Source organism: Apteryx rowi, unplaced genomic scaffold (genome assembly GCF_003343035.1).
Source record: "Apteryx rowi isolate R43461 unplaced genomic scaffold, aptRow1 scaffold_95, whole genome shotgun sequence".
Taxonomy (NCBI): domain Eukaryota; kingdom Metazoa; phylum Chordata; class Aves; order Apterygiformes; family Apterygidae; genus Apteryx; species Apteryx rowi.
The window spans coordinates 879,736-904,032 of record NW_020451260.1 but is presented as its reverse complement, the minus strand read 5'-3'; the positions used below and the strand labels follow the sequence as shown (position 1 = coordinate 904,032).

Sequence of the window (24,297 nt, the reverse complement as noted above, 5' to 3'; positions counted from 1 at the left end):
TTACGAGAGTGAGGGGAAAAGATTGAGATTGTTTAAATCTCCAAGCTTCACATAAATTACTTTGAACAGGGCTTTAGGTCTCCAATAATCTTGTATTCAGAGCATGYAGAATATTTTTAAACATTCAGATAACTGAAAGTTTTTCTCCTTGAGAAGCTCACTAGTGAGTCGGAATTGGGAGAGATGCAATCCTTATTCCTTTTCTCTGTCATGTAACTCGATCATATAACACCATATAACTCCAGCCGCTCAGTTTATCTTCCACGCTCTGGAAGTGTCCCTTTCTTTCAGTTCTCCATCTCTCTCTTTGCATCTTAGCATTAGTCTAAGCTTAACTTCATACGCAGAGAGAGTACCGGGATTTGCTGCTTCCCTTCCAGGTGTCTCTCCCGCTCTTCTCTGCAATTGCTGCTAATGCCAGGGTCCCATTCAAGTTTATTGCAGTATTTTTTTCTGCCTGTGCTTTATGTATCTAGGCAATCTCCRAATTCTTCGGTGGTTCTCCTCTGTCCCTCTTCGTCCCCCACTTCTCGCCTCCCAGCCTAGTGATTGATTCCTTTTGATTTTTTTTCATCTTAAGAGGTTGTGTCTTTTTTTTTTCCCTGCATTGCAGCCTCTTTTTAGTCTTCCACTCTTCCAGATTATTTCTTTCCARGATATTTAAAATACTGCATTTGAAATAATCCTTTGTTGTGGTGTGGCTTTCAGCCCTTCCCTGGTTTTGGTTCAGATAGAGATCTGACATTTGGAGTGTTGTGACCCCCCCCCCCAATCAATTGTGTAATCTGACACAAATCTTCCTGTTTCTATRACTCCGCTTCCAAAAAAGTATCCCTTCCCTTCTATCTGAACTGGCAGCTAAACCTCTCCAAGTTTTCATAAAGGTTTATGAAATTTAATATTTTATTTAATCATTGCTGTCTTAATTACAAAAACCAGCACAAGTGGCGGATGTTTCTCTTCTTGCCTCCCTTGGAACTGTGCTCATGTGCCAGCCTGCTAATGAAAGAATTTCATTTTGAAGATACCTTTCCGGTTTTACTGATCCTAATGATAGTGATTTTCTTAATGTCACTAAATCCACAAGTGCTGTGAACTGAGAAGTCATCCAGGAAGATTTTGTTGTCTGCATCTTTCTTCAGATATGTATTATGAAGAAGAAAAAAAAAAAACAAGTAAAAATTTATGCAAGTTATGCTGCAATATTCCCACCATCTTTTTTGGTGCAGTATGCATAGAGCATTACCTAAGTGCATATATATTTAGGACCAGAAGAGACCACTTTGATCATATGATCTTATGCTGGAGATCTTTCCGTTGGAGATCGTATGATCTCCAACATAACCCGGACCATAGGGACTTCATCAATCGATTCCTTCTTCCAGGCTGAAATTTCCGTGGTTGAACTAGAATGTTTAAAACCTCCAGTCTTTAACAATTTCCATCACTGTCACAACCCTTGCTAAGTTATTCCAGCAGTTATCCACCTTCCCTGCTAAAGCCATATTGTACTGTGAATAGACATGTCTCTTCTTACCTGAGCTGGATGACGCCGGGAGCAGCGTGAAGCCAAGGGTTGTTCCCAAGACCTAGGAGTCTCTCTCATTTCCTGTGTCTGAACTCAGCCTGAGCATAGGTTCTTGGTAATTCCTGGTTGTCTTTGGGCGTATAACCTGGATGCAGTTTAGGAAGAGTCTTGATCTGGTTGGTTTAGTCTCTTTTAGTTGCTGCTCAAGGGCCAGATCCATCAGACTCGAAGAACAGCTTGGGTTCTTTGTTACTAAATTTATGCCTAAGAATTTGGCTGCATTAAATCACAGGTTTACTTTGTGTCCGACTTCTTGAAAGATAAAGAAAACTTTAATAACAATGTCCTTTTCTCTTTATTTGTTGCTCCTGTGATGAATGTGCCCTTTGCAAACTTTAACTGTAACAGTTCTACTTTCTCATGTATCTTTGATGTATATCAGTGATGTATAACATCTTACATGTCATTTCGATATCATTGAAAGTATTTCAGTAGCTTCACTTAAATAGCTATTGCCCTTTAGAAGGGCCAAGAATATATTCCTGTTGGACACTGCTAGAAAATTTGATTTGATTTGAAAATTCTGTGGTTAGGTTTTTCGAGCTAGTCAGATGTCCATTTTTCAATCAATTTAATGCATGTCATGTTGCTTTTTATCATTCTAGTTTCTTAATAAGAAATTCCACATGGAACAAAGTCATATAAATGACATGTAGAAGTCTAATTTTCTCTGTAGTCTCGTTAAAAAATTGATTGAGCTTGGTAAGATCTGTTTTTCTGTGCTGATGGTGTCCTCCTTTGAATGAATCTAGAGATACGCGTTGCATTATTACATTCAGGATTGCCTTGGACCAACTGGCATGTGATGATCTTGCATCATCCCATTTACTTCCTTAAAATAAGGTACAGCAGTACCTTTCCTTCTCATTGTGTCTTTAAATCTGGCCACAAATTCTTTCATTTTTTTTTCTTTCTCTTGTCAATTTTTGTCAACTTCTGATTTTTTAAATTATGGTTTTACTTTCTAATTTTAATTCCCTCATCTTTTTTTCCTTTACAGATAAAAGTTCCATTTTATGCATTCATTTCTTGTATGGGAGAGGGATGCTTTACAAGCTGTTTTAATCTCTGCTGTAAGCTAGACTTTTTGTAGAACAGCATAGTTTTTTTTCTCCCAGTTGTGATTTTTGGTGGATCAGGAAGAAAGTTGTTAAATGACTTCCCATTATTGGCATCCCCCCCCCCCCCCAGGCTTTGTGGAACTGGCTTTTTGAAACTGTTAAGTTTGTATATTCCTGGTTTGAATTTTATTTTGTGTGCACATACCATGTAATCAAATCACTTGCACTTAAGCAACCACTACTGTTTAGTCTGTAATCATTTCTTTATTGATCAAGGTCCAGCCTTGTGTTAAATTAAAAAAAAAAAAAGGTTCCTCTGTATTGAGGGAGTTAAGAAACCAGTGCTTTCATAATTCCTAAAAATCAGAAATATGAGACCTTGAGTTTATCATTCAGACTCGAGTCTTCCTTGTCGGTTCAGTGCATCCATAGCATGATTTGATGATCTGTAATAGATGCCAGCTGTTATTTCATCTAGCTGTTATTCCAGCCTATTATTTTGCTTGCTAAACATTGATCCATAAGTAATTCTGTGACTGAGAGCTGGATTGATGTACGAATACATTTTAATTGTTCAGAACATAATTTATTGTTATTATAGAAAGTCCATAATGGGTAAGAGCAAAGGGTCATGGAGCTCCATAGCCTGTCTGATGGCTGTCAATAGAAAAAAAACTTAGAAACAGGAAAAACATAGTGGTAGAAAACCCCGTGTTGTTGTCAACCTGTGTGGGCTGTTCTCCATGACCATGTAGTTTAATTTTCAATTTGATCTTTTCAGCCCAGTTTTAGTGCGTCAAAAATATATTGTGACTTCTATTATATATTACATTTTCTTTCTCTCTCTATATATACACACATATGCATATCTGATCTTACCAAGGGGTGTGTGTGTATATATGTATACACTCATATATATGAGTGTGTGTATATGTGTATGTATATATACATATATATGTATACATATATGTRTGTGTATCTATATCTATATATCTGTCTCTTCCTGGCAGACGGTGGAGATGTGACTGCTGCAAAATCAAGTATCTCCTTTAGCAGGCAATGTTTGTTGATGATGAAAGACCTGTATGAACTAGACTTCATGAAATGCCTTCTGAGGATTGTAACTAAATCTGTTCTGATACTCTACAAGTGAAATGGGTATTTCACAAAGTGGTTTTCAGAGCTAGAGATAGAGGCCATCATAAGAAGAGAATTATTTGGTGGAGAAGTTTAAACCGTTTCCTTTGGGAGATTTTCTCTTGCTTTCTGGCTGTAATTCTATGGGTTGTTTTCATTCTTGGTGTGAAAAGTTCCCAGCTACGTGTTGCTGCCCTCATCCTGCTGTGTCAGTTTGACTGATCTTGGGGACTGCTCTCTGGAAAGGATAACTGATATGGGAAGGAGAGGTTCTGTTTTTTTGKTTTTTTTTTAACCTGAATATTGGTGTTCTGGGCTATGGTCCCACAAACAAGTGTTTTAGCACAGGTGCAAAGTCGAACTGTGGCAGGAAAGCAGAACTTTGCAAAGGAAAGCCCTGGTGCCAAAGACAACGTAGAGTAGGGCTTACCTCCTCGTTGCCACTTTGGAGATGGAGATCAACCACGAAGGGCTTRGTTATGCCATGTTCAAGCGCTCTAATTTAGTTACACTATACTTCTAAGTTATTTTAAGGAAGCAAAAAAAAGATATGAAGAAGAAATGTTCTTCCCTCCCTTTCCTTTCTCCTCCTTTTTCCCAGTTCTCTCCATTTTTGCCAGAGAAAATATTTTGCTCTCTGATATTCTAATTCCATGCAGGAACACTATTATATGTGCATTTTCCTCTTCACATGTATTGAATAAATGCATTTTTCAAAATCTTATCCCCAGTTCTTTTGCTTTATACTTAAATTTCATTTATAGCCAAAACACTGTGTATTTTGGAAAAAAGGTTCAAAGTCCTTTTTCCTTTTCTTCTTCCTCTTCGTGAGATAAACTGTATCTTCTGGAGCAGGCTGATGCTACATGTAACCTGTTCCTCCTGCCCTGCCGTAGGCATCGCTAGGTCGGTGCTAGCTGATTATTCTGTCTCCGCAGCACTAGATGGTGCTGATGGCAGCATCTCCGAACTGCGAGTCTTCAAAAACACCAGCRCTTCTAAAAGTAGCACTGCTATTTCAGGTGAATGACCAGTTTTCAAACCCAAATTCTGATTTGAACAAAAATTTCACTCTGCGAATACAATAGCTGATTATGGGAAGGAAAAGGATGGAAAATCTATTAATGTATCTTATTTCTTTGCCTCTTCCCCTTTTAACAAGGAATGTTCTTGGCTTTTTGATGAATAGCTGTGAATTAGTGGGAGGTTAACATTTGTTCCCAGGAATTATATCATGTCAATGCTGTGCATGGTTCTGTCTGATAGTGTAAAGGAAAACAGAAGATTCCTGATGCTGGGACAAAGCAGATTTCCTCTGGTCTTGCTTGCTCTTTTGAGAAAAAGGTGTTCATAACATTGTCAGGCATGTTGTGTTATCCTGAAAACCCTAAATGTTTCTCAGCTCTTACAACCATCACAGAGAATAATCGTTCTGGAGTTTTACCTGATGTTCGGGCCATATCAGCCCAACTGAGATGATCACCACCTCGCTGACGGCATCCCCATGCAGCTGGGACACTGGCAGCCAAGCTGCCATCCCCAGTTTGGCCGTGTGGGCTCAAGCACATTGCTTGGTCCGTCAAATTCAAATTCTCTGGCTGAAACTTGAGRATGGTGCAATGTAACTCAGTGGGCTCTTTTGCAGGTTAATTGGATGCCTTCAGCGAAGGTTGTCCACAAACGTAAGCTGTTAATCTAAGAGAAATCCAACTGAAGAGGTGCTGAAGAATGATAGAATTTCTTGACTTGGCTCTTGAGAGCTAAGATTTGGTCTTAAGAAACATAACTAATTCCTTGTGACTCCCTGTGAAGTGTGTTGGAAAAGCTGTTGCTTTTTCCTGAGACTCTTGACTAACAATAAGGGGACAAATCCCTGCTGCTCTGAGGAACCTACTCCTACGTGCCGTGAAGGCTACGATAGCAATGTTACATTTTAAGGAAGTAAAAAATAAAGGCGACTTCCTCAAATTCTGAGCAATATTTCTTTAGGCAGAAAAGCTTTCCAAGCACGTTCTTCAGAGCACTAAATTTGTCCCAATTCCAAGAAATATAGGCTATCTATAAAATAATACTGCCACTTATTTTTTCAGTTATTAAACTGGCATCAGTCTTTTCTGACTGAATCTGGTGAACAAGGAGCCTGCCACTGCTCCTTGTCCCAACAGCATGTATAACCAAATCCAAAGAGCGACACACTTTAGTAGTGGATTTTGTTGGTGTTTATTTGTCAAGACTGCCTTCCTACCCCCTAAGGACCATTCCAGTTAYCTTAGGAAACTCTGGCTCCAAAAAGAAGCCAGAAGAATATTTTTAAATGCAGAAAGCCTAAAGCAACAACCTGTACCATGGTTGGGGGGAGTATTTCTTGCAAATACTATCATCTGCATTTCTGAACACATGAAAAAGAATTTTGTAATCAAGCATACAAACTAAGGTGGAAACCAACCCGAGCTATTCATCCAGCCAAATAGTATCCACTCAGTCCAAAGTCTCAGATGAAGCCAGGAGAAAGAACATCTAGAAGCTTCACAGATGCATGYTCTGGAATAGACCATTTTGGGGAAAGCAAATTTCAGATTTAATATGATTTCATGCAAACTGTTCTCTGCAATTTACTTAGCTTCTTCTCTTGTACCTCTCTATGCAGTATTTAAATGTCCTGCTTGTACCCTTCCCCTTTCTGAAGGTACCAGTTAGTTCCCTCTGCTTCAGTATCTATCTCTGTGTGTTATCTGCTGACTGAAATCCCTGATTTAYGTATCCAGCAGTTTTATGGAAACATCTGGCTGTTGGAAGCTACCAAGCGCTAGCAATAGTCCTTTAGCCACTGCTGCTATTCGCTTCGAGTCTTTACGTGTGCCTTTGCACTCAAGTTCAGTTCTCCTTATGTATCAAATTATACCACCCTCTGAGTGTGTCTATGCAAAGAGTGACATCCTTGATTGCACACCATCCTGCTGTCTGTCCTCCTACAAATCCGTCTATCAAGCTCCATTATTTCCAGCAGTTTTTCTGTGCTGGGAATGTTATAGGCTCTGTGCAGCCTTATTGTTTTCCAAATACAACYATCATCTCTCCCAAACTCACTTTAAATCATAAAGTTATTGCGGGAGAGATCTGTCCTGGGTTGTATTTGTGAAGCCCCACGCATCTTTGGGTTTGAATATTCAGTGTTATCTTGTGAAGTCTACAGTTGCAGCCCGTATACGTGTAGCATCTGGTGATGCTATTTGTATGACTGACACAAAAGAATTACRGTGGGATTTTTTCAATGATTTAGGATTGCTGATTTCATCAAATTAATGGAACTTAGAAAAAAAGACATTAACATGGTCTTTTCAAAATGCATGGGAAAATATGTTTAGTTCTCTATATGTATGTGGACCTCTGACTTCACAGATTATTTGTAAAACTAGTATGATACTTCAYTGACTGGAGTAAAATAAATTTGAGAAGTACACATTATAGTAAAATGCATAAACTCACCCTCCGAGTACCCAAACATTCTGTCTTATTCTTGAGTTCTTTCCATACTAAACGATTAGGTCACTGAAACAAAAATTGCTGATGATAAGGAAGGAAAATAAGTATATTGCATGAGATGATGAACTTAAAAATTGCATTTTAGTGAATATATATTGGTTATGAATTAAAAATGCATGTATACCATTAATTCTGTAATAGTTTAACTTTTAAGAACTTAACTATGAAAATATGATGTTCTTCTCATCATTTACTGTATAGAATATCTCTATAATTCAAATTCTGCTGTTTTTTATCCCAGATGTAAAAAAAGATGTAACTTGTACATTGCATTGCATTCTAAAAATCTCTATATTCAAGTTTGTGTATATAATGAAATACCTCTTCTGACTGGATTGTCTGTCTGAGAGTATAACTGTGAATTTACTTGAATATTTTTCCTTTTTTTTTCTTTACAGTTTGTTTTCTTTGTTATCCAAAAAACACAACAAAGTTTTGGAGCAAGCCACRCAGTCCTTAAGAGGTTCCCTCAGTTCAAATGACTCTCCGCTTCCCGATTATGTGAGTATTGAGCTTAATGTTCTAGTAGGTGCTTCAAATAGAAGTGATACATCCCTAAATCTGCAAAGATTTATCATAAGTGTGACAACTAAGTAACCACCAGCACCAAAATACAGGAACGTCTATGAATGACATCATGTCTGAAACTTTGTTTAAAAAAAAATTACACTTACAAATGGCAAAACCGCAACTATTCATAGCTAAGAAACTTACTGTATGCTGTCAACTTGCAATTTCCAAGACATTTGCATTTCAAGATATTTATACCATGCATTAAAAACATTATTTTTAAGAACAGGACTTTGGCATTYGCAGTATGTTAAAATGCCTAAATATGATTGAAAACAATTCCCAGTGAGCTTTTGAGAGAGCACTGCAGTCATGGATCAAATTGGCGTATTCTGAACATTTGTATATATACACAGCTCTTACCAGTCTGCTAAGCCACTGCCCACACATAGTCTGTGATTTTGTAATTTAATTGCATGGTTGTTGGAAAATCTCTAGCTTCATTACAAGATGGAGACTTGCAAGGACTTAAATAACGTCTTTGTACTACTTAAGCGTCTTTGGTTTATACTCCTTTGAACTTTCATATAATATTGTGCAAAAAAGTTATCTTGATTTTTTTTTTTTCTTTTTTGGTTGCTCTGAATTTTTGAGGATAAAAATGTAACACCTATTTTATTTTGAGAGTTACTACATGTTCCAGGACACACCTGTCTGAGACTTTACATATTATATTACTCTAGTATTAAGTATAGAAGTTCCTTTAAAAAAAAAAAAAAGATTTATTTTATATAATAGTTTAATAACTTTAATTCAACTAACGGGGTTTCTTAACCTGCATCTCTTATTTACTACTGTTTGGCATGCAACATAGAAACTAGAGGCATTTTGCTATTCAGAGACAGGCTGGTTTGTAGAATAAATAAATCACTTTCAGCTTTTTCCTGTATATCCTTGCTACCTTTTTGTGGCTTAAATCATAAGTTCCTTACAACACCTGTTGGGGTTTTAGGGCCTCTCAGAAGTTGCTATCAGACCTTTAATTTCTCAGCTGTTTTGGAACCTCAGATGTTCCAGAAAGATGCCCCTCACACTTGTCTGTATTTAAAGAGTAGGAGGAGATGTACAGCTTCTGTTTGGCTTGTGAGATGATACCCAAGCTGTCTTAAAGCTCTTTCACCAGCATGAGCATGAACAACCGCATGCCCTGTAGCCTTCAGATACCTTGCAGAGCATTTGACGTGGCAAATGGCCCTTCCCCTTGGGTTCGGTTCTCCATCAATATGACCTGATGACACAGCGGCACCCTTGTGAGGGCTCCCATATTTTGGATGCGTTAAGCATTTCTGACTGTTTTGATTGGTAAGGTGCTTGGGCTGTATTTTTTAGTGGTAATTAAGCCCAGTGTCACGTCAGGTCCTGACTTCGCCATTGGCATCGCTACATGTTCACATTCTTCCTTTGATCTCGTGGTTTTTATTGATCTGTCTTGGACGGTTGCGGTGTTTCAGCTGGCTTCCATGCTAAAGTGATGTTGCTTCGGTGTAGGCTGAGACATTGTGGGGCCTTAAGTCAACCATCAGGCACCTTCAGATGCTAAGATAGTAGGGTCAAAATTTTTAACACTAATTTCTATTCCTAATGCAGGGACTRCAGTTCTATGTGGCCTGTGGCTTGAGGGAGGATACTGGTTTCACAAAAAGAGACTCTTAGATTTGCTTGCCTAGGCAAACAAGTTACCATCCCAAAGTTCGGAGGAAAGAAAACAGCATGATGTGCCCATATATATTCCTATATGCACACACACATATATATATGCACACATGCATGTGCATATATATTTGCACGTGTGTGTGCATATATGTTTGTGTATGTAAATACATATTGGTATGCATATATAAACTTAGTTTTTGAAGACTGTTTTGTAATAGGTCTTGGACTTCTTTGCTTGTTTGGATGCCAACGCTGCAGCCAAGGAGAGAAGCCAGGATGCTGCAGGGGATGGGTACAGAGCCATCCCCATACAGCTGGAGGCAGCTGAGAGCTGCAGTTTGTGAAGTGCTGCTGGGGCGATAGATACTTTGCTGAATTTCTTCCTTTTTATTGTTAGGATGGCATCAGTCAGGAGGGCAGGGAGGAGGAGGACAGCAGTTGGAAATGCAGGCATACCTCGCTTTATTGCGCTTCTCTTTACTGCGCTTTGCAGATATTGTGCTTTTTACAAATTGAAGGTTTGTGGCAACCCTGCGTTGAGCAAGTCTATYGGYGCCATTTTTCCAATAGCACGTGCTCACTTCGTGTCTCTGYGTCACATTTTGGTAATTCTCGCAATACTTCAAACTTTTTCATTATTACTATATCTGTTATGGTGATCTGGGATCAGTGATCTTTGATGCTACTGCTGTAATCATTTTGGGGTGCCACGAACCGTGCCCATATAGGATGGCGAACTTAATCGATAAATGTTGTGTGTGTTCTGACTGCTCCACTGACCAGCCATTCCCCCGTCTCTCTCCCTCTTCTTGGGCCTCCCTATTCCCTGAGACACAACAATATTGAAATTAGGGCAATTAATAACCCTACATTGGCCTCTAAGTGTTCAAGTGAAAGGAAGAGTTGCACGTCTCTCACTTGAAATCAAAAGCTAGAAATGATGAAGCTTAGTGAGGAAGGCATGTGGAAAGCTGAGACAGGCCAAAAGCTCGGCCTCTTGTGCCAAACAGTTAGCCAAGTTGTGAATGCAAAGGAAAAGGTCTTGAAGGAAATTCAAAGTGCTACTCCAGTGAACGCAGGAGTGATAAGAAAGCTAAACAACCTTACTGCTGATACRGAGAAAGTTTTAGTGGTCTGGATAGAAGATCAAACCAGCCAAAACATTCCCTTAAGCCAAAGCCTAATCCAGAGCAAGGCCCTAACTCYCTTCAATTCTATGAAGGTTGAGAGAGGTGACGAAGCTGCAGAAGAAAAGTTTGAAGCTAGCAGAGGTTGGTTCATGAGGTTTTAAGGAAAGAAGCAGTCTCTGTAACATAAAAGTGCAAGGTGAAGCAGCAAGTGCTGATGTAGAAGCTGCAGCAAGTTATCCAGAAGATCTAGCTACAATAATTGATGAAGGTGGCTACACTAAACAACAGATTTTTCAATGTAGTCGAAACAGCCTTATATTGGAAGAAGATGCCATCTAGGACTTTCATAGTTAGGAGATGTCAATGCCTGGCTTCAAAGGACAGGCTGACTTTCTTGTTAGGGGCTAATGCAGCTGGTGACTCTAAGTTGAAGCCAATGCTCATTTACCATTCCAAAAATCCTARGGCCCTTAAGAAYTATGCTAAAWCTACTCTGCCTGTGCTCTATAAATGGAACAACAAAGCCTGGATGACAGCACATCTGTTTACAACATGGTTTACTGAACATTTTAAACCCACTGTTGAGACCTACTGCTCAGAAAAAAAGATTCCTTTCAAAATATTACTGCTCATTGACAATGCACCTGGTCACCCAAGAACTCTGATGAAGATGTACGAGATTAATGTTGTTTTCCTGCCTGCTAACACAACATCCATTCTGCAACCCATGGATCAAGRAGTAATTTCAACTTTCAAGTCTTATTATTTAAGAAATACATTTTGTAAGGCTATAGCTGCCATAGATAGTGATTCCTCTGATGGATCTGGGCAAAGTAAATTGAAAACCTTCTGGAAAGGATTCACCATTCTGGATGCCATTAAAAACATTCGTGATTCATGGGAGGAGGTCAAAATATCAACATCAACAGGAGTTTGGAAGAAGTTGATTCCAACCCTCATGGATGACTTTGAGGGGTTCAAGACTTCAGTAGAGGAAGTAATTGCAGATGTGGTGGAAATAGCAATAGAATTAGAAGTGGAGCCTGAAGATGTGACTGAACTGCTGCAATCTCATGATAAAACTTTAACGGATGAGGAGTTGCTTCTTATGGATGAGCAAAGAAAGTGGTTTCTTGAGATGGAATCTACTCCTGGTGAAGATGCTGTGAACATTGTTGAAATGACAACAAAGGATTTAGAATATTACCTAAACTTAGTTGATAAAGCAGCGGCAGGGTTTGAGAGGATTGACTCCAATTTTGAAAGAAGTTCTATTGTGGGTAAAATGCTATCAAACAGCATTGCATGCTACAGAGAAATCCTTCGTGAAAGGAAGAGTCAATCGATGCGGCAAACTTCATTGCTGTCTTATTTTAAGAAATTGCCACAGCCACCCCARCCTTCAGCAACCACCACCCTAATCAGTCAGCAGTCATCAACATCGAGGCAAGACCCTCCATCAGCAAAAAGATTGTGACTCGCTGAAGGCTCAGATGATGGTTAGCATTTTTTAGCAATAAAGTATTTTTTAATTAAGGTATGTATATATAKTTTTTAGATATAATGCTATTACACACTTAATAGACTACAGTATAGTGTAAACATAACTTTTATATGCACTGGGAAACCAAAAAATTTGTGTGACTTGCTTTATYGCGATATTTGCTTTGTTGTGGTGATCTGGAACCAAACCCGCAATATTTCCGAGGTACTCCTGTATTGTTTTAGGGAGGAATAGAATCACTGAAGTTTATTGCCTGTATTTTGAAGGAAGACTATGTACTTTTCTGCATGGCTTTTTTCCCGCGATTACTCAGGTTCCAACTCAATCTGAGGCAACTCAGTTGACAAGGTTTTATTTACTTAGATTGAGCATCGCAAGCATAGTCTGCTTTTGAAAACTCACCTTTATACTGTATGTTGTCTGAAAGCATGTGTTAGATTGGTGCAAGAATGCCCCAAGAAGCTTAAGGACTGTAGATCCTAGGAACTGAGATAACTCAAGTGTCTTAAGTCCAGAAACCTCTAATGATTGAAGGAGGATTTTCTCTTTTCCATCTCTCTGTTCCACCACTGTCTACCAGCATGGAACTAAAAAAAAGGGATGATGCAGAGACTGCCTTCTCTACCCCAGATTTATGTCCAGAGGTTTCATTCAGACCAGTTTTGAATATGTGTTTTAAACATGCCTTTCTCATGATTTTTAATTCACTTTCATACATGACTTTTTCTTATTGTGTTCTCTAATCCAAAAGTGAATTTGCATGGTATAAAGCGCACACAGGAGTAAATCATACATAAAACTATTCTAGGTGTTGCTTATATTCTCATCTTCCTTTGCATGTCTTTCTACTCATTTGTGGATACTAGACTTGGAAAACTAATTGTGGTAAATAGCTTTGTCCCTTTGTAGGGCCATGAAGGAAATGGGAGGGAAAAAATTGGCATCTGTATTCTTTAATTGAGCCCTGTCCATTGTGCACATCATATGAGGCAGAGATCCAGTGGATTAAATACTGTGATATAGTGTGCCTGTGCATACACACAAAGGGAAAAGTAACAATTAGGCAACATGGTCATGTCTTAATTTCTGAGTGCTCAAACAGTAATAGCGTCTCTTCTGTATTTTGTTTGCATTAGTATAAAAAATTAAGTTTTYGACCTAGTCTGCAGTCCCTAATCTGCTGACTGGTGGTGGTGGTAAGAATATGCTGGGATCCTCCTTTGCCATGTTTCTCATGGTCCTTCTGTGAGTATCTGCTGTTGACTACCATTAGGTCTCTGATGTACCAACACAGCTCTGGGTTTCTAGCTGTGAACTAGAATAAGGAACTGACCCAGCTGGTTTTTATATTGTTCTTGTTGGGGTTTGGGGGGCTTTAAAAAAGAAAAGGATAATGRGCATGGGGTGGTTTTGCTTATTAAAGCTAGATCGGTTCCCTGGTCCAGTGCACAGCAAAGCCCCGATAAAGTGTGGTCAATGCAAGGTAGTGAAGGGAGGTGGCCTGATGGGGACAGGGACATGATACACGTAGGAAGATACAGTCGGAGGTGGCCAGAGGAGTGGCAAGGGGAGCCCCATACGCTGGTGTTGCTGCCAAAAAGCTGCATCATCAAATAAATCCTGTCCTCAGATGCAGGCTGCTTGGTTAGACCAATTCTCAGTCTATATTGGTACTTTTGTACRTGCTGGTACTTTGCTTACTAGTCATTTAATAAGTTTCTTAATAGGCAATATTTTTGTGGGAGCAATTATATGTTTTGAAATAGCACACTTCTGCCAGGTTGTCCCCCTCCGCAAGTATCTCCAGACTTGAAGAAATGTGAAAAACCCAATTAGATTGTTTATAGCTTTCTTACATTCAGTGAAAGCACGTTTACTGAAGCTTTTAACTAGCAAGATAGCCTGTAATTAAAATAATTGAGAATTGTGCTTCTTTCAGTCCAAATAAAGAAAAATTACTGAAGTAAATATATCAAATTTTTAATTTTTTCTTACAGCCTATTGTAATTTGTTAAATCATAGTTATGTAGCAGCATAACCAGAGGCACGCTGACTTCCCACAGAAAGCAGTGCATCAGACCTGTTTTTTGAGCTGCAGTATTTTCTTGGGAGGGAGGGAGGAATTTTGAATTTTGACAAGCTTATGCCAAGGGTTCAGAATTCTCTCCCAGATTTAATACAAGAATTTCTTTTATGTAAAATTTGAGGAAAACAAATAAAAATTGGTTTTGCAGTCAAATAATTTGACAAGCATCATCACTTGGGTCTTCGATATATATTTGGCTACATAACTTTGGTTTGGTTTCTGAATTTCTTTCAACATAATTTAATGCAGCATGGATGGAATTTTATGGCAGTAGGAGCTCAACCTTGTTTTTGTGGTGGTGGACTTGAGGACTTAGTTAAATGAAGACTCCTTGGAGCATATTTTCAGACTCATTCACCACCCACGACAGGGTTTGCAGTTTGGAGCACCCAGGCRCTGCTGTCTGCTGAGAGGTTTCAAATTCTAGGTCTTTATTTTCAGGTTACCTAACCAACATCCACGGGGGTTTTACCTGCAGCCTGTCATTGGCTAATGAAATAGTATGTATCGAAAATAGCTTAGGTAAGCTCATTGCTAGCCACATAGGAAAAATTGTAAAATTCATTTCTGTTTAACTTTTTGTTTTGCTTCCTAAATATTGGCTATAAAAATCAAATGTGGTTTTCATTCCAAATACAGCTTAAAACAGGAAAGATTTTAAATATAATTCCATTTAGTGCTGAGACCTACAATTATTTCCTATACAGGACTGTCACTTGAGCACTTGAACAGTGGAGGAATTTTTTCAGTGGTGGAAACAACACAGTGTAGGTTTGCTGTATCGTGTTTAAAACAATACTCCTTTGAATATATGAAGAGCCATGCTTTAAACTGTTGTCCAAAATTGGCTCTTTCCGTGTTAGCTGAGGTCTAGATATGAATACACGTTGATGATTTGAAGTGAGATGTTGAGGGCTCGGATGCAGGGAGCTGGGCGTAGAAGTCTGCGGTAGCGGAGCGCGGTGGTGTTGCGAGCGCTCCTGATCAGAGCCGGCTTCTCCTTTCCTGGCTCCTTCCCAATCTCGTTCAACTTACCTGCTGTGCAGGGCTAACGCTCTAGGGAGGCCTGGGATTCCTCAAGCATCAATGAATTCTTCTCTTTGTATTAATAAATAGAATTACATTTTGTATTTGTGCGATGAGACTTCTGTATTTCTTCTTCCTCTCTTTTCTTTTCGCAGTTTGTGCTCCATAATGGGCTAAATGAAGTCCAATATTTAGATTCTTCTTTGATTTTTATCCTTGATTTATATGGTAAATAGAAAGCAGCTGTCTGCTTAAGCATCTAATTCTTGAARCTCTTAGGCCCCTCAAGCGTCATCTGGAAATAATGTAGCTTGTAAAACAAAGCTAAGAAGAAAAAGCAATGTTTGTTTTATGTGGGATGAATGACTTCAGTTGGGGTCCTTCTAATGCGGCCATTATGAGGGTTATTAAAAAGCAGTATTACAAAAGTGGTTTCAAAAAAAGATTTTTTTTTTTTGTAACTTGTGTCTTGTTATTACAGTTGATTATATTCAAAGCTGCAAGTACTTCATAAATGGTCCTTCACTCCAGTTTGTCCAACACAGAACCAAACTAATCTCTGCTATACATGGGTAGATGTTGAATGGTTCCCGTATTTCACTTACTCTCTAGAAAGGAATTGTCTTTTATAAGTAAGGTCTACATATTTATCTTGTAAATTTGGGATTGCTAAAGAGTAGTTGAAATAAGGTCTGTGAACTGGAGTATTAACTGTCTTTTAAACATGATGAAACAAATCTAAAAGCTATAAATTTGGGGGATTCAGTTATATTACAGTGGATGAAAGATGACAGTACCATACATCCAAAAGAATGAAGTGAGCCTTATTTTCAGTATACGCAATTTAATCATGACTTTTCTAAGCAACTAAAGCAAAATTAATGTTCTGGAAATATATAATATTAGAAACCATGTACTAAAATCTTTTACCTGTGGTATTTGTCTACCWTTGCGTTGTCATATATAAATCCTCTTCTGTCCCCTTCAGGGCACTAACCCATCTTTTTCCACGTAGTAGTTTGACCTTTCAAGCAAGGTTATGGGGTCTTCTGATGCTGGCATGCTTTCACAGAGGATGACATATGTGCAAAGAGTTAACGCTTTTAGCCTATGCAACATGTAACAAACAAGTGTTCATTCGCTATCGATCTGAACAATATTCGAGCAGTAAATAAGAGCTGTAGTGTTTTGGTGTCCTATAACAGGTTCTCTGTTTACATGGATATACGGCAGGTCTACCTTATTGTTTTTAATTGTTTGGAGAAATGTGCTAATGCAGAACTCCACCAAAGATAACGTTCTCCTAATGTTAATGTTCTTTAATGTTAATTAATTTTCCAATGATAATGTTAAATGCATGCTATAGTTAAAATGTTCAGAAATAGGAAGTCTTCTCTAGGGTCATCTGACGACTATACTAACGATGTAGAAATAAAATTAAACTAGCTTCCAAATAAATTGGTCAGCCATGAGAGAGTTAGTGGGATGTAATTAATATTGTTTAGCTGGTAGTCTGTAAAAATACTGCTTATCAGTAGTTTTGTTGAGCATACTAAATGTGTATGAGCTCTTTTGCTGCAGTTGAATAGACCATTGGCAGAATGGGGAACTTTCACCAAATTAAATTAAGACTCCTTATTGACATACGTCCATATTTGACAAATACTGACAAGAAAAGCTGAGGTCATTTATTTTGTCATAACGTTTCTTTGAAATTCAGAAGCCATGTAGTTTTTACAAAAGCACTTCAATCTTACTTTTGTATATGTTTTCTTCTTTTTTTATACGTTACTAAAAAAGTAGGTATGGGGTTTTTTGATTGCATTAGCCATGCGCTGTTAGTAGTAGATGTAGATGTTCCACACAGTGATGTAGAGGTTCCACATTTTCAGATCCTTTTGTTGGCTACTTTAACAAACTTCTTCAAATACGATTATAAAGAAAACGTTCTTTAGGATGTCGTTTGTTGAAGGTGGTATATGGTGATATTTGTAATAGTTTTTTGTAAGGTGTGTGCAATTTAAGTTGCATTCAGTATGGAGGTTGCCTTGTTTTGGGCTAACTTCCCTTCTTTCTGATTGCTCTGAGTTGATGGCTTTTGAGCAGGCTTTTGACATTTTCAGTATCAGGTTATTCTTGGGTATGTCTATCTCCACTCCAGTATTGAGCCAGAGGCCTATAAATACATTTGCTAAATATTAGTCATCCCCTCCTCCAGATGAATTATATTTTAGTTCAGAGAATATTACTCCTACCTAATCCCTCTATTTTTATACCGTCAAAAGACAGTGTTTTCAGAATAGACTCAAATAACCAATCTAACCCAAATCTAAAGCAAGCTCTTTTGTTTAGAAATAGCAAAATTCTGCAGTTCTGTCCGAATTCTTAATCAGTTCTTCCCTTGAAATCAATTGGAAACTTTCCTGAGAAGAGTCTGCATAAATTATCCTTAAACAGAAAGAAAAAACTATCCTAAAATTCTGTGGCAAAGATGCTGGCGGAGTTCAGTTGGTTTAAACTTTTGAATATTAGTATGGAGGACTAATGATTTTTGCAGTTTGTCTTTATGTTCTTGCCTCTTTGCTAATGTGCTTGTGGTCGAAGGATTTTTGGACAAATATGTTGTAGTTTGCAAATCCACAAAAATGTTCTTCATTCACTGTACAGGAGTTCCACAGAAGTCTCGCTGGTCTCCTGTCTTGTGTGTTACATGTACAAATTGTATTAAACCTTATTTCACTTATAAATTCTCATTACTTGGGAAAATACCACATTTACTATCTGCAGTTTGTTTTAGAATATTCAGTGTTGCAGCAGATGATTTTAGGATCATCTGATTTAAAAAAAAGATTCTTTAAATTAATGAGACATGGAAATTTCAGGAAGTGGAAAAAACTTCTGACATTAGCAGGTAGAGCAGTACATCAGAACGTGCCATCTCTCTGTAATACAAACTGCTACTAAAGTCTTGTAAAAAAAAAAATAAATAAATAAATTGATCATTCCACACACTTGAAGAAAGCTAAATGTTAACATCAAGTTTTTGGTTTTTTTCTTATTTTCCTTTTCTAACAGTTACATAGTTATAGGAYGTTATCAATAATTTGCAGAAGAGGGTATAATTGGCACTTGTTTCCATCTTTGTACTCAGAAGAAATGTTTTGGATAAGACTTCTTGTAGGAGTGTCCTTAAAAGAGAAGGTGATTATAGCTAAACAAGTTGTGAGAGTTTGTTTTAAAATGCATGAGACCCGTCCCCAGATTAAACGACAGAATTTTGTGCACTGATTTAATAGTGTGCATCTGCTTGTCTTGCATTTGAGAGGATTGATGCAAGGTATTGATTTTAGAAGAGCCTGAAGTGTGGTTCAGCATAAGCTGTAGACTGAGTATATCGTCATCAAGAGTCTTCACAAGCCTCTCCGTAAATACTATTTATTACTACCTTGGAAGCCAACATTTGATTAATTCAGACTAATGGAGAATTTTGAAGTGCCTGGATGAAAGAAGTGACAATATTGATCTTCAAAAGTGTCTTTACTTGTTGGGTTGGTCTTTAGTAGGCTTTGCACGTGCGTGTGTCCTATTCCTTCATACGAGGGGGTTGTTCAGTTAACTTTTCAGGAAAAGTTGCTAATTGCATACGGTTGACGTTTGTCAAACCTCCTGACAAACACACAAATTCAGTGCAATAGCTCTCCAAAGTGGAGCATTTCTGAAAAGAGTGAGATTTATTTTTGTACCTTCTGTGTATTTCGACGATGTAGTAAAGCAACATTTTAGCATTCCTAAAGCAAGGCTTTGATGGAAAAGTGTAACACTTAAGAACCAGAAGTATGTTACCATATGTTATAAACATCTTAGTAGGTCTTTTTTTAAACATAGAGCCATATAAAGAAARGGAAATGGACACACAAGAAAATCTCTTCAACCCCTTTTAGGCTGCTTAGTACCTAATACTTAATTTTTACTTTTTCCTACGTGAGGTTTTTGTGAAACATTAAAATTTTTGRTGTCTCGCCTTTTATTTCAGACTGCTGCTTTTCATATTTTACAGCAAGGACTAGCCAGTGAGATTTTGGAAGTCTTTCAGTTGGATGTTGTTGTCTTAAAAAAATCAATCCATTTATATTGAAAAGTACTATATAGGTATAAAAAAATAGCATAACAGACCTCTTCAGATATCGATCACTTGGAATTTGAGAACTCCATCTTTGAAAAGATGGCCAGAGGAGGCAAATGAGAGAACTGCAGGTAAAACAAGAGTTAGTGGTTTTAAAAAGCAGAATATGAGGAAGATAGCGTGGTTCAGACCGTAGATGAATCTGTCTGACCTGGAACACACCAAAGTGAAAAAGTGACCGTTTTTGACCTGTGCAGAGCCGCACTTATTCCAGCTGTGCCCAGTTTATAAAAACAAAGTCACCCCAGTGTACAATTTGTTATCTTGGAGGTATTATCCCTCAGTGTCTCAGCGAGGGTGGTTCTTGCGCTAAGGTCCATCGTTAATGGATGTCCACCTACGCTATCAGGCAAGCTAACTGCTATTAATTGGGAGCGTGGGTGGCCGAGGGACCGGATGATGGGATGAAGGAAAGTAGAAGTCTTTTAAAAGGGATGAGTCAAACGAGATTGAAAGACTGTCTGTCAACAAAGTGAGGAATAAAAAGGTTTTGCTAAGCAGAATAATTGAAGCAGGCAGGAATTCAAAACCCAAAATACTCTGCTAGGGCTGGTTCCTCTCCTGTTGCTCATGGGGAACATCACATGAAGAAAGGAAAGACACTTACTGAAAATTGATTTCCTCCAGCAGAGGATCAAATCCCCTGGCCTAAAGAGAAGTATTAAAGAAATGGAGAATAGAGAATTTTAATTTTGTTGATCCCTATTGAAAGTGGCAACTTCTTGTCCTCTGTGGACTAACTTTTGGGGGAAACCTGTCAAAATTTGGAGTGTGCAGGAGCAGAACTTTTGAAGAGTCTCTATTTTTCACGTTTGTTGAATTCTATAAAGTCACCCTAAGGTTTTTCACAGACAGCTGGAAAGAGAAACTTTTATTTCCCTTTCACGTAGTTAGCGATTTCTTTTATGTTTCTCCTTCCTTTGTGGTTTAGGAGCTAGGAGAGGTAGAGGAATACATTGAACCTTTCATATGCTAAATCAGTTTTTGTAAATATGAATTTTTGCAGAATTAACTAACTACAGGAACAATAACCCAGAAATTGGACAAAAAGTAACAATTGTTAACATGTTATGAATTAGATAAAAACATGACAGTTAACTGTCATCACATAGAGTCCTTTATGTGACCTTGTAATTAAATTGTATCTAAAAATCCATATACCCATTGGGATAGGGAGAAGAGGCTATGTTTTCAATCTTTAAGATGGTGTCTGGCTTTTGAGGGTTTAACCCTGCGACTTTAATTTTAAAGAAAAGCAGGAGGGGATTTTTTCATTAACACATAAATTCTCTCTCTTTTTTTTTCCCCTTGAGATTTATGTAAAAGCCAACATAACGTTGTCTAACTTTTTTATGGAGGAAATAAATAAATGTCTTGGTCATTCTCTACACCAGTTTTCTGCCAGTGGAATTCCAAATATTCCATTTCAGGGAAATGTCTTTTGAAGCATTCCTAAGAGAAAAGGCTGTGATCTATTACCTTTATTTAATCCTGCTCTATTATTATCCTTTGCGCCATTGGGAGAGGGATGGGGTTGACTGGCTGGCTACACTGCTGTGAAGCAAAGTGGAGACGAGAAAGAGTTTCATTGCCCTTCAGATACGGCACTGGAACGTGGCGGAGGTTTTCCAAAATCGTTGTAGGATGTATTTAGGTTTGATCCAAGCAGAGTGAGCTGCAGCCTGCTCCTGAAGCCTATGACTTTTTCAAGGAGACTGTATTCTGCTGCATTTTTCGGGGTACAAAGCTGGTGCGGTGTGTGCAGAGCCTGCTCTGCTTGAGCATTTGCGTGTGTCTTAACCCAAACACTTGACCTGAAAGAAACTCTTCACTAATAACAAAAAATAGCCATCTTATTCTCTCTTTGAAAAAAAAAAAAGATGGATTGTAACATTGCAGGTTATATATATATATATTTTTAATTGCAACATACATAATTATTAAGACTTTTATTTATGTTCACTCTTGCTAAAATGAAAGAGCGAATGCGTGCTGCAGTTCCTCAAGGCAAGTCTTTAAGCTCCTCACCAGCATCTTATCCACAGCAGTTGAAAAGAAATCAGGTGCTTACTCAATCCGGAGAAAAAGGCAAATTGTTGCCTGAACAAATAATTCCAAGCTTTCCTGTTCCCACGCTTATCTTGTGGATTATGATATATCAAAACCATAGGAAGGCTCCTGTCACAGGAGCCTGTCGTGTTGCCCTGAGAAGTTTTACTGGTATTTCTAAAACAAAGTTATTTTTCACAATAAATAAGCCATCTCACTTTGCCCTTGACTCTTTATCTGTTAATTAGCTTTCATTAGAAAACTTTAGCCTAATTTGTAGGTAAATAACCATAAGCGCTGGCAGGATTTTGGTGTAGAGCAATTGTGTGACTCCACGCTGGGTGTACAGCAGAGGTGCACCAGTGCTGCTCTCTTTTGAGTGCCGTGGTCTGACACCTTGCCTACGTCTGTCACTGCCACGCTTTGTGAACCGGCTATGCGAAATAAGCTTTGTCCCAAAGTAGGTCAGTCTTCATAAACGTTTCAGGAAATTTTACTACATTTAGTTGGCAGTGCAGTTTTTTCCATCTTTCTATGAAGAGTGTTTTGCTTTAATATTTGAAAAATTATCTGTTGAAGTCCTTATAATAACAGGATTGATTATAAATATCTCTTTTTTTCATTTTGGCTGTTTACTTATGTACACAGACTTTTAGAATCTCTCTATTTTTTTAATCTCAGTTAAACGCTCATTTTTTGGCATTATTTAATGCTATGACTGTGTGCTTCCCGACCATTAGACAGGAAGTTGAGCAGTGTCATCAGCTTTGGTGTTTATCGGAATAGATGCAGGGCTCTTATCGGCATCCCAGGGAATGCACTTTAAAAATAAGCTGGAATGTAGGAAAGACAACATTTAATCTCAGAGTTACTCCATTCATGTGCTTTGCCTGCTATCAGCTCTCAAAAGTCTGCTGCTCATCTCCTTCGTATTTGCTTTTTCTTTAACCTGGGAGAGCGGGTCTGGAAATTTGGTGCTGGTGATTTTTTCAGACCAGTCCTGGGCTTAATAAAATAAACGATAGCATTACTAGCAGTGATCAGTTTTGAAGAGGTGGTAAGGTAAGAGCAGACAGATAAAAACACGTCATTACGCCTTTCAAAAGGGGTTTCCTAGGGGTCCTTTAGATGCAAATCACTTCAGAAGACCAATAATGCCATTTTTCTTTTTAATATGGTAGCTTTCTAACATCCTTGTTTATCTGTCTTCCCTGAATTTTCAAAATATTTAATAACATTTAAAGAATTCAGATAGGTGTAGTATGTATGTCAACTGGTCTCATAGAGAGTTGTAWTTCTGGGTTGATTTTTCTAACCATGCTCTCATACCATATAAAATAGCATATTCCTCCTCTTATAAGTTTGGGAATCTTGTACCATAGTCCCTATCAAGTGTCTTATTATCTGAAACCTGAAATTTTTATCCTGCACTGCTAACATTTAAGGAGTTCACCAAAAGTTTCCTGCATATACATTTTTCCCTTCTATGTGAACAGCAGCCAGCCAAATCAACCTTTTTCATTCGTTTGCTTTTAATCACGTCTAATATTGTCAGGAGGTTGTTTATCACTGGGTAATGTCACTTCATTGATTTCTAGCACTTCATTTTATCCCTTTTAACTTTGTAGTGGGAGAAAAAAGAGACTGGTGAGATGGCACCCTTGGGGGATTTTATGCCACCAGTTAACTAACAATTTACCAAATTAATCCTAAGGAACAAAGATCATGAGCAAATGACTGTTTTCTCCTGCGTACTGTATTACAATTTTTTTTAATTACTTATGAAAAGAAATGTGAGACCAAGCCTTTCCAGTTTTCTTCTTTGTATTTCACRGTGATTTTCTGTTAATGTCTTATTCAACTTAGTTTACCTTTGCGGTAATTTTTTCTTGTTTGAACAAATCAGTGTTCTTACGCTGACAGCTCATCAGAGGAGTGCTAGATGGCCTCCGCTTTTTTTTTTTTCTTTCTTTTTTCTTTTTTTTGACACTTCCCCAATTTGTAATGACTTGAAATGTCTGCTTGGCAGACTCACTTTCTTACAGCTTGCACAGAAATTTCAAAAGCAATTTTTGCCCTAAGGGCAAAAGCATACAATCATAGAAAAAAACAGGCTTAGCTTTACAGGGCTTTCTTGGGGGGGGGGGGGGTGTGAGGAGGCGTGACTTGTGTGTGCTCCAGGAAAAATTAGGCAAAGAAATAAGTATTTCTCTGATGAGATTAGTATAGAAATAGTGGAAATTTGGTGCGGTCCATATTTATTATTGAGGACTCGGATTCCATTGTCTCAGTCATGATGTTCCTTTCCCTCAGTACAATCCAAGTGGATAAGAATGGTATTTTTGATAGGACACAACTGTCTTAGGGCCAAGCCAATGAAGTTTTTTGAATGTCAAGGCAAAGGTGCTGAACTGCTCTATATAACCAGCGAGGGATCAGCGCAGAATTTCCGAATCCTGATTTGGGGCAGCTGACAGCTTTAGTTAGAGGCATTTATTCAGTTGGTTTTGATACTTTCTCAACTAGTTTCTTAGATGGTTTCTTAGTTTCTTAGGGGAACCTGGGAGTGCCACTATTGGTACTGTTGATACTTTGACGCTGTTTGGTTTAAATGGTCTTTTTGCTTTCTTTTTGCACAATGTAATATTTTCAAGCTATCACCCTAAGCTTATTTCTTCTTGCTGATGGGCTTGCTTGAAGGGCTTCAATTCTTTATTTAACTCAGATATCGCATGGGGTAAGAAAAATGACAACCTGCTGTAATTGG

General features: G+C 38.1%; 1 protein-coding gene across 4 annotated transcripts in view; it reads left to right on the top strand.

Annotated features, from left to right (window-relative positions):
• The window catches only part of DYM (dymeclin), a 220,809-nt gene that overhangs the window by 148,310 nt on the left and 48,202 nt on the right, over nucleotides 1-24,297 (top strand). For all 4 annotated transcript variants that reach the window (XM_026092225.1, XM_026092226.1, XM_026092227.1 and 1 more), the window contains one exon: nucleotides 7,728-7,830. In XM_026092225.1, the coding sequence (XP_025948010.1) occupies nucleotides 7,728-7,830 (103 nt within the window). The remainder of the gene's footprint in view (nucleotides 1-7,727; nucleotides 7,831-24,297) is intronic.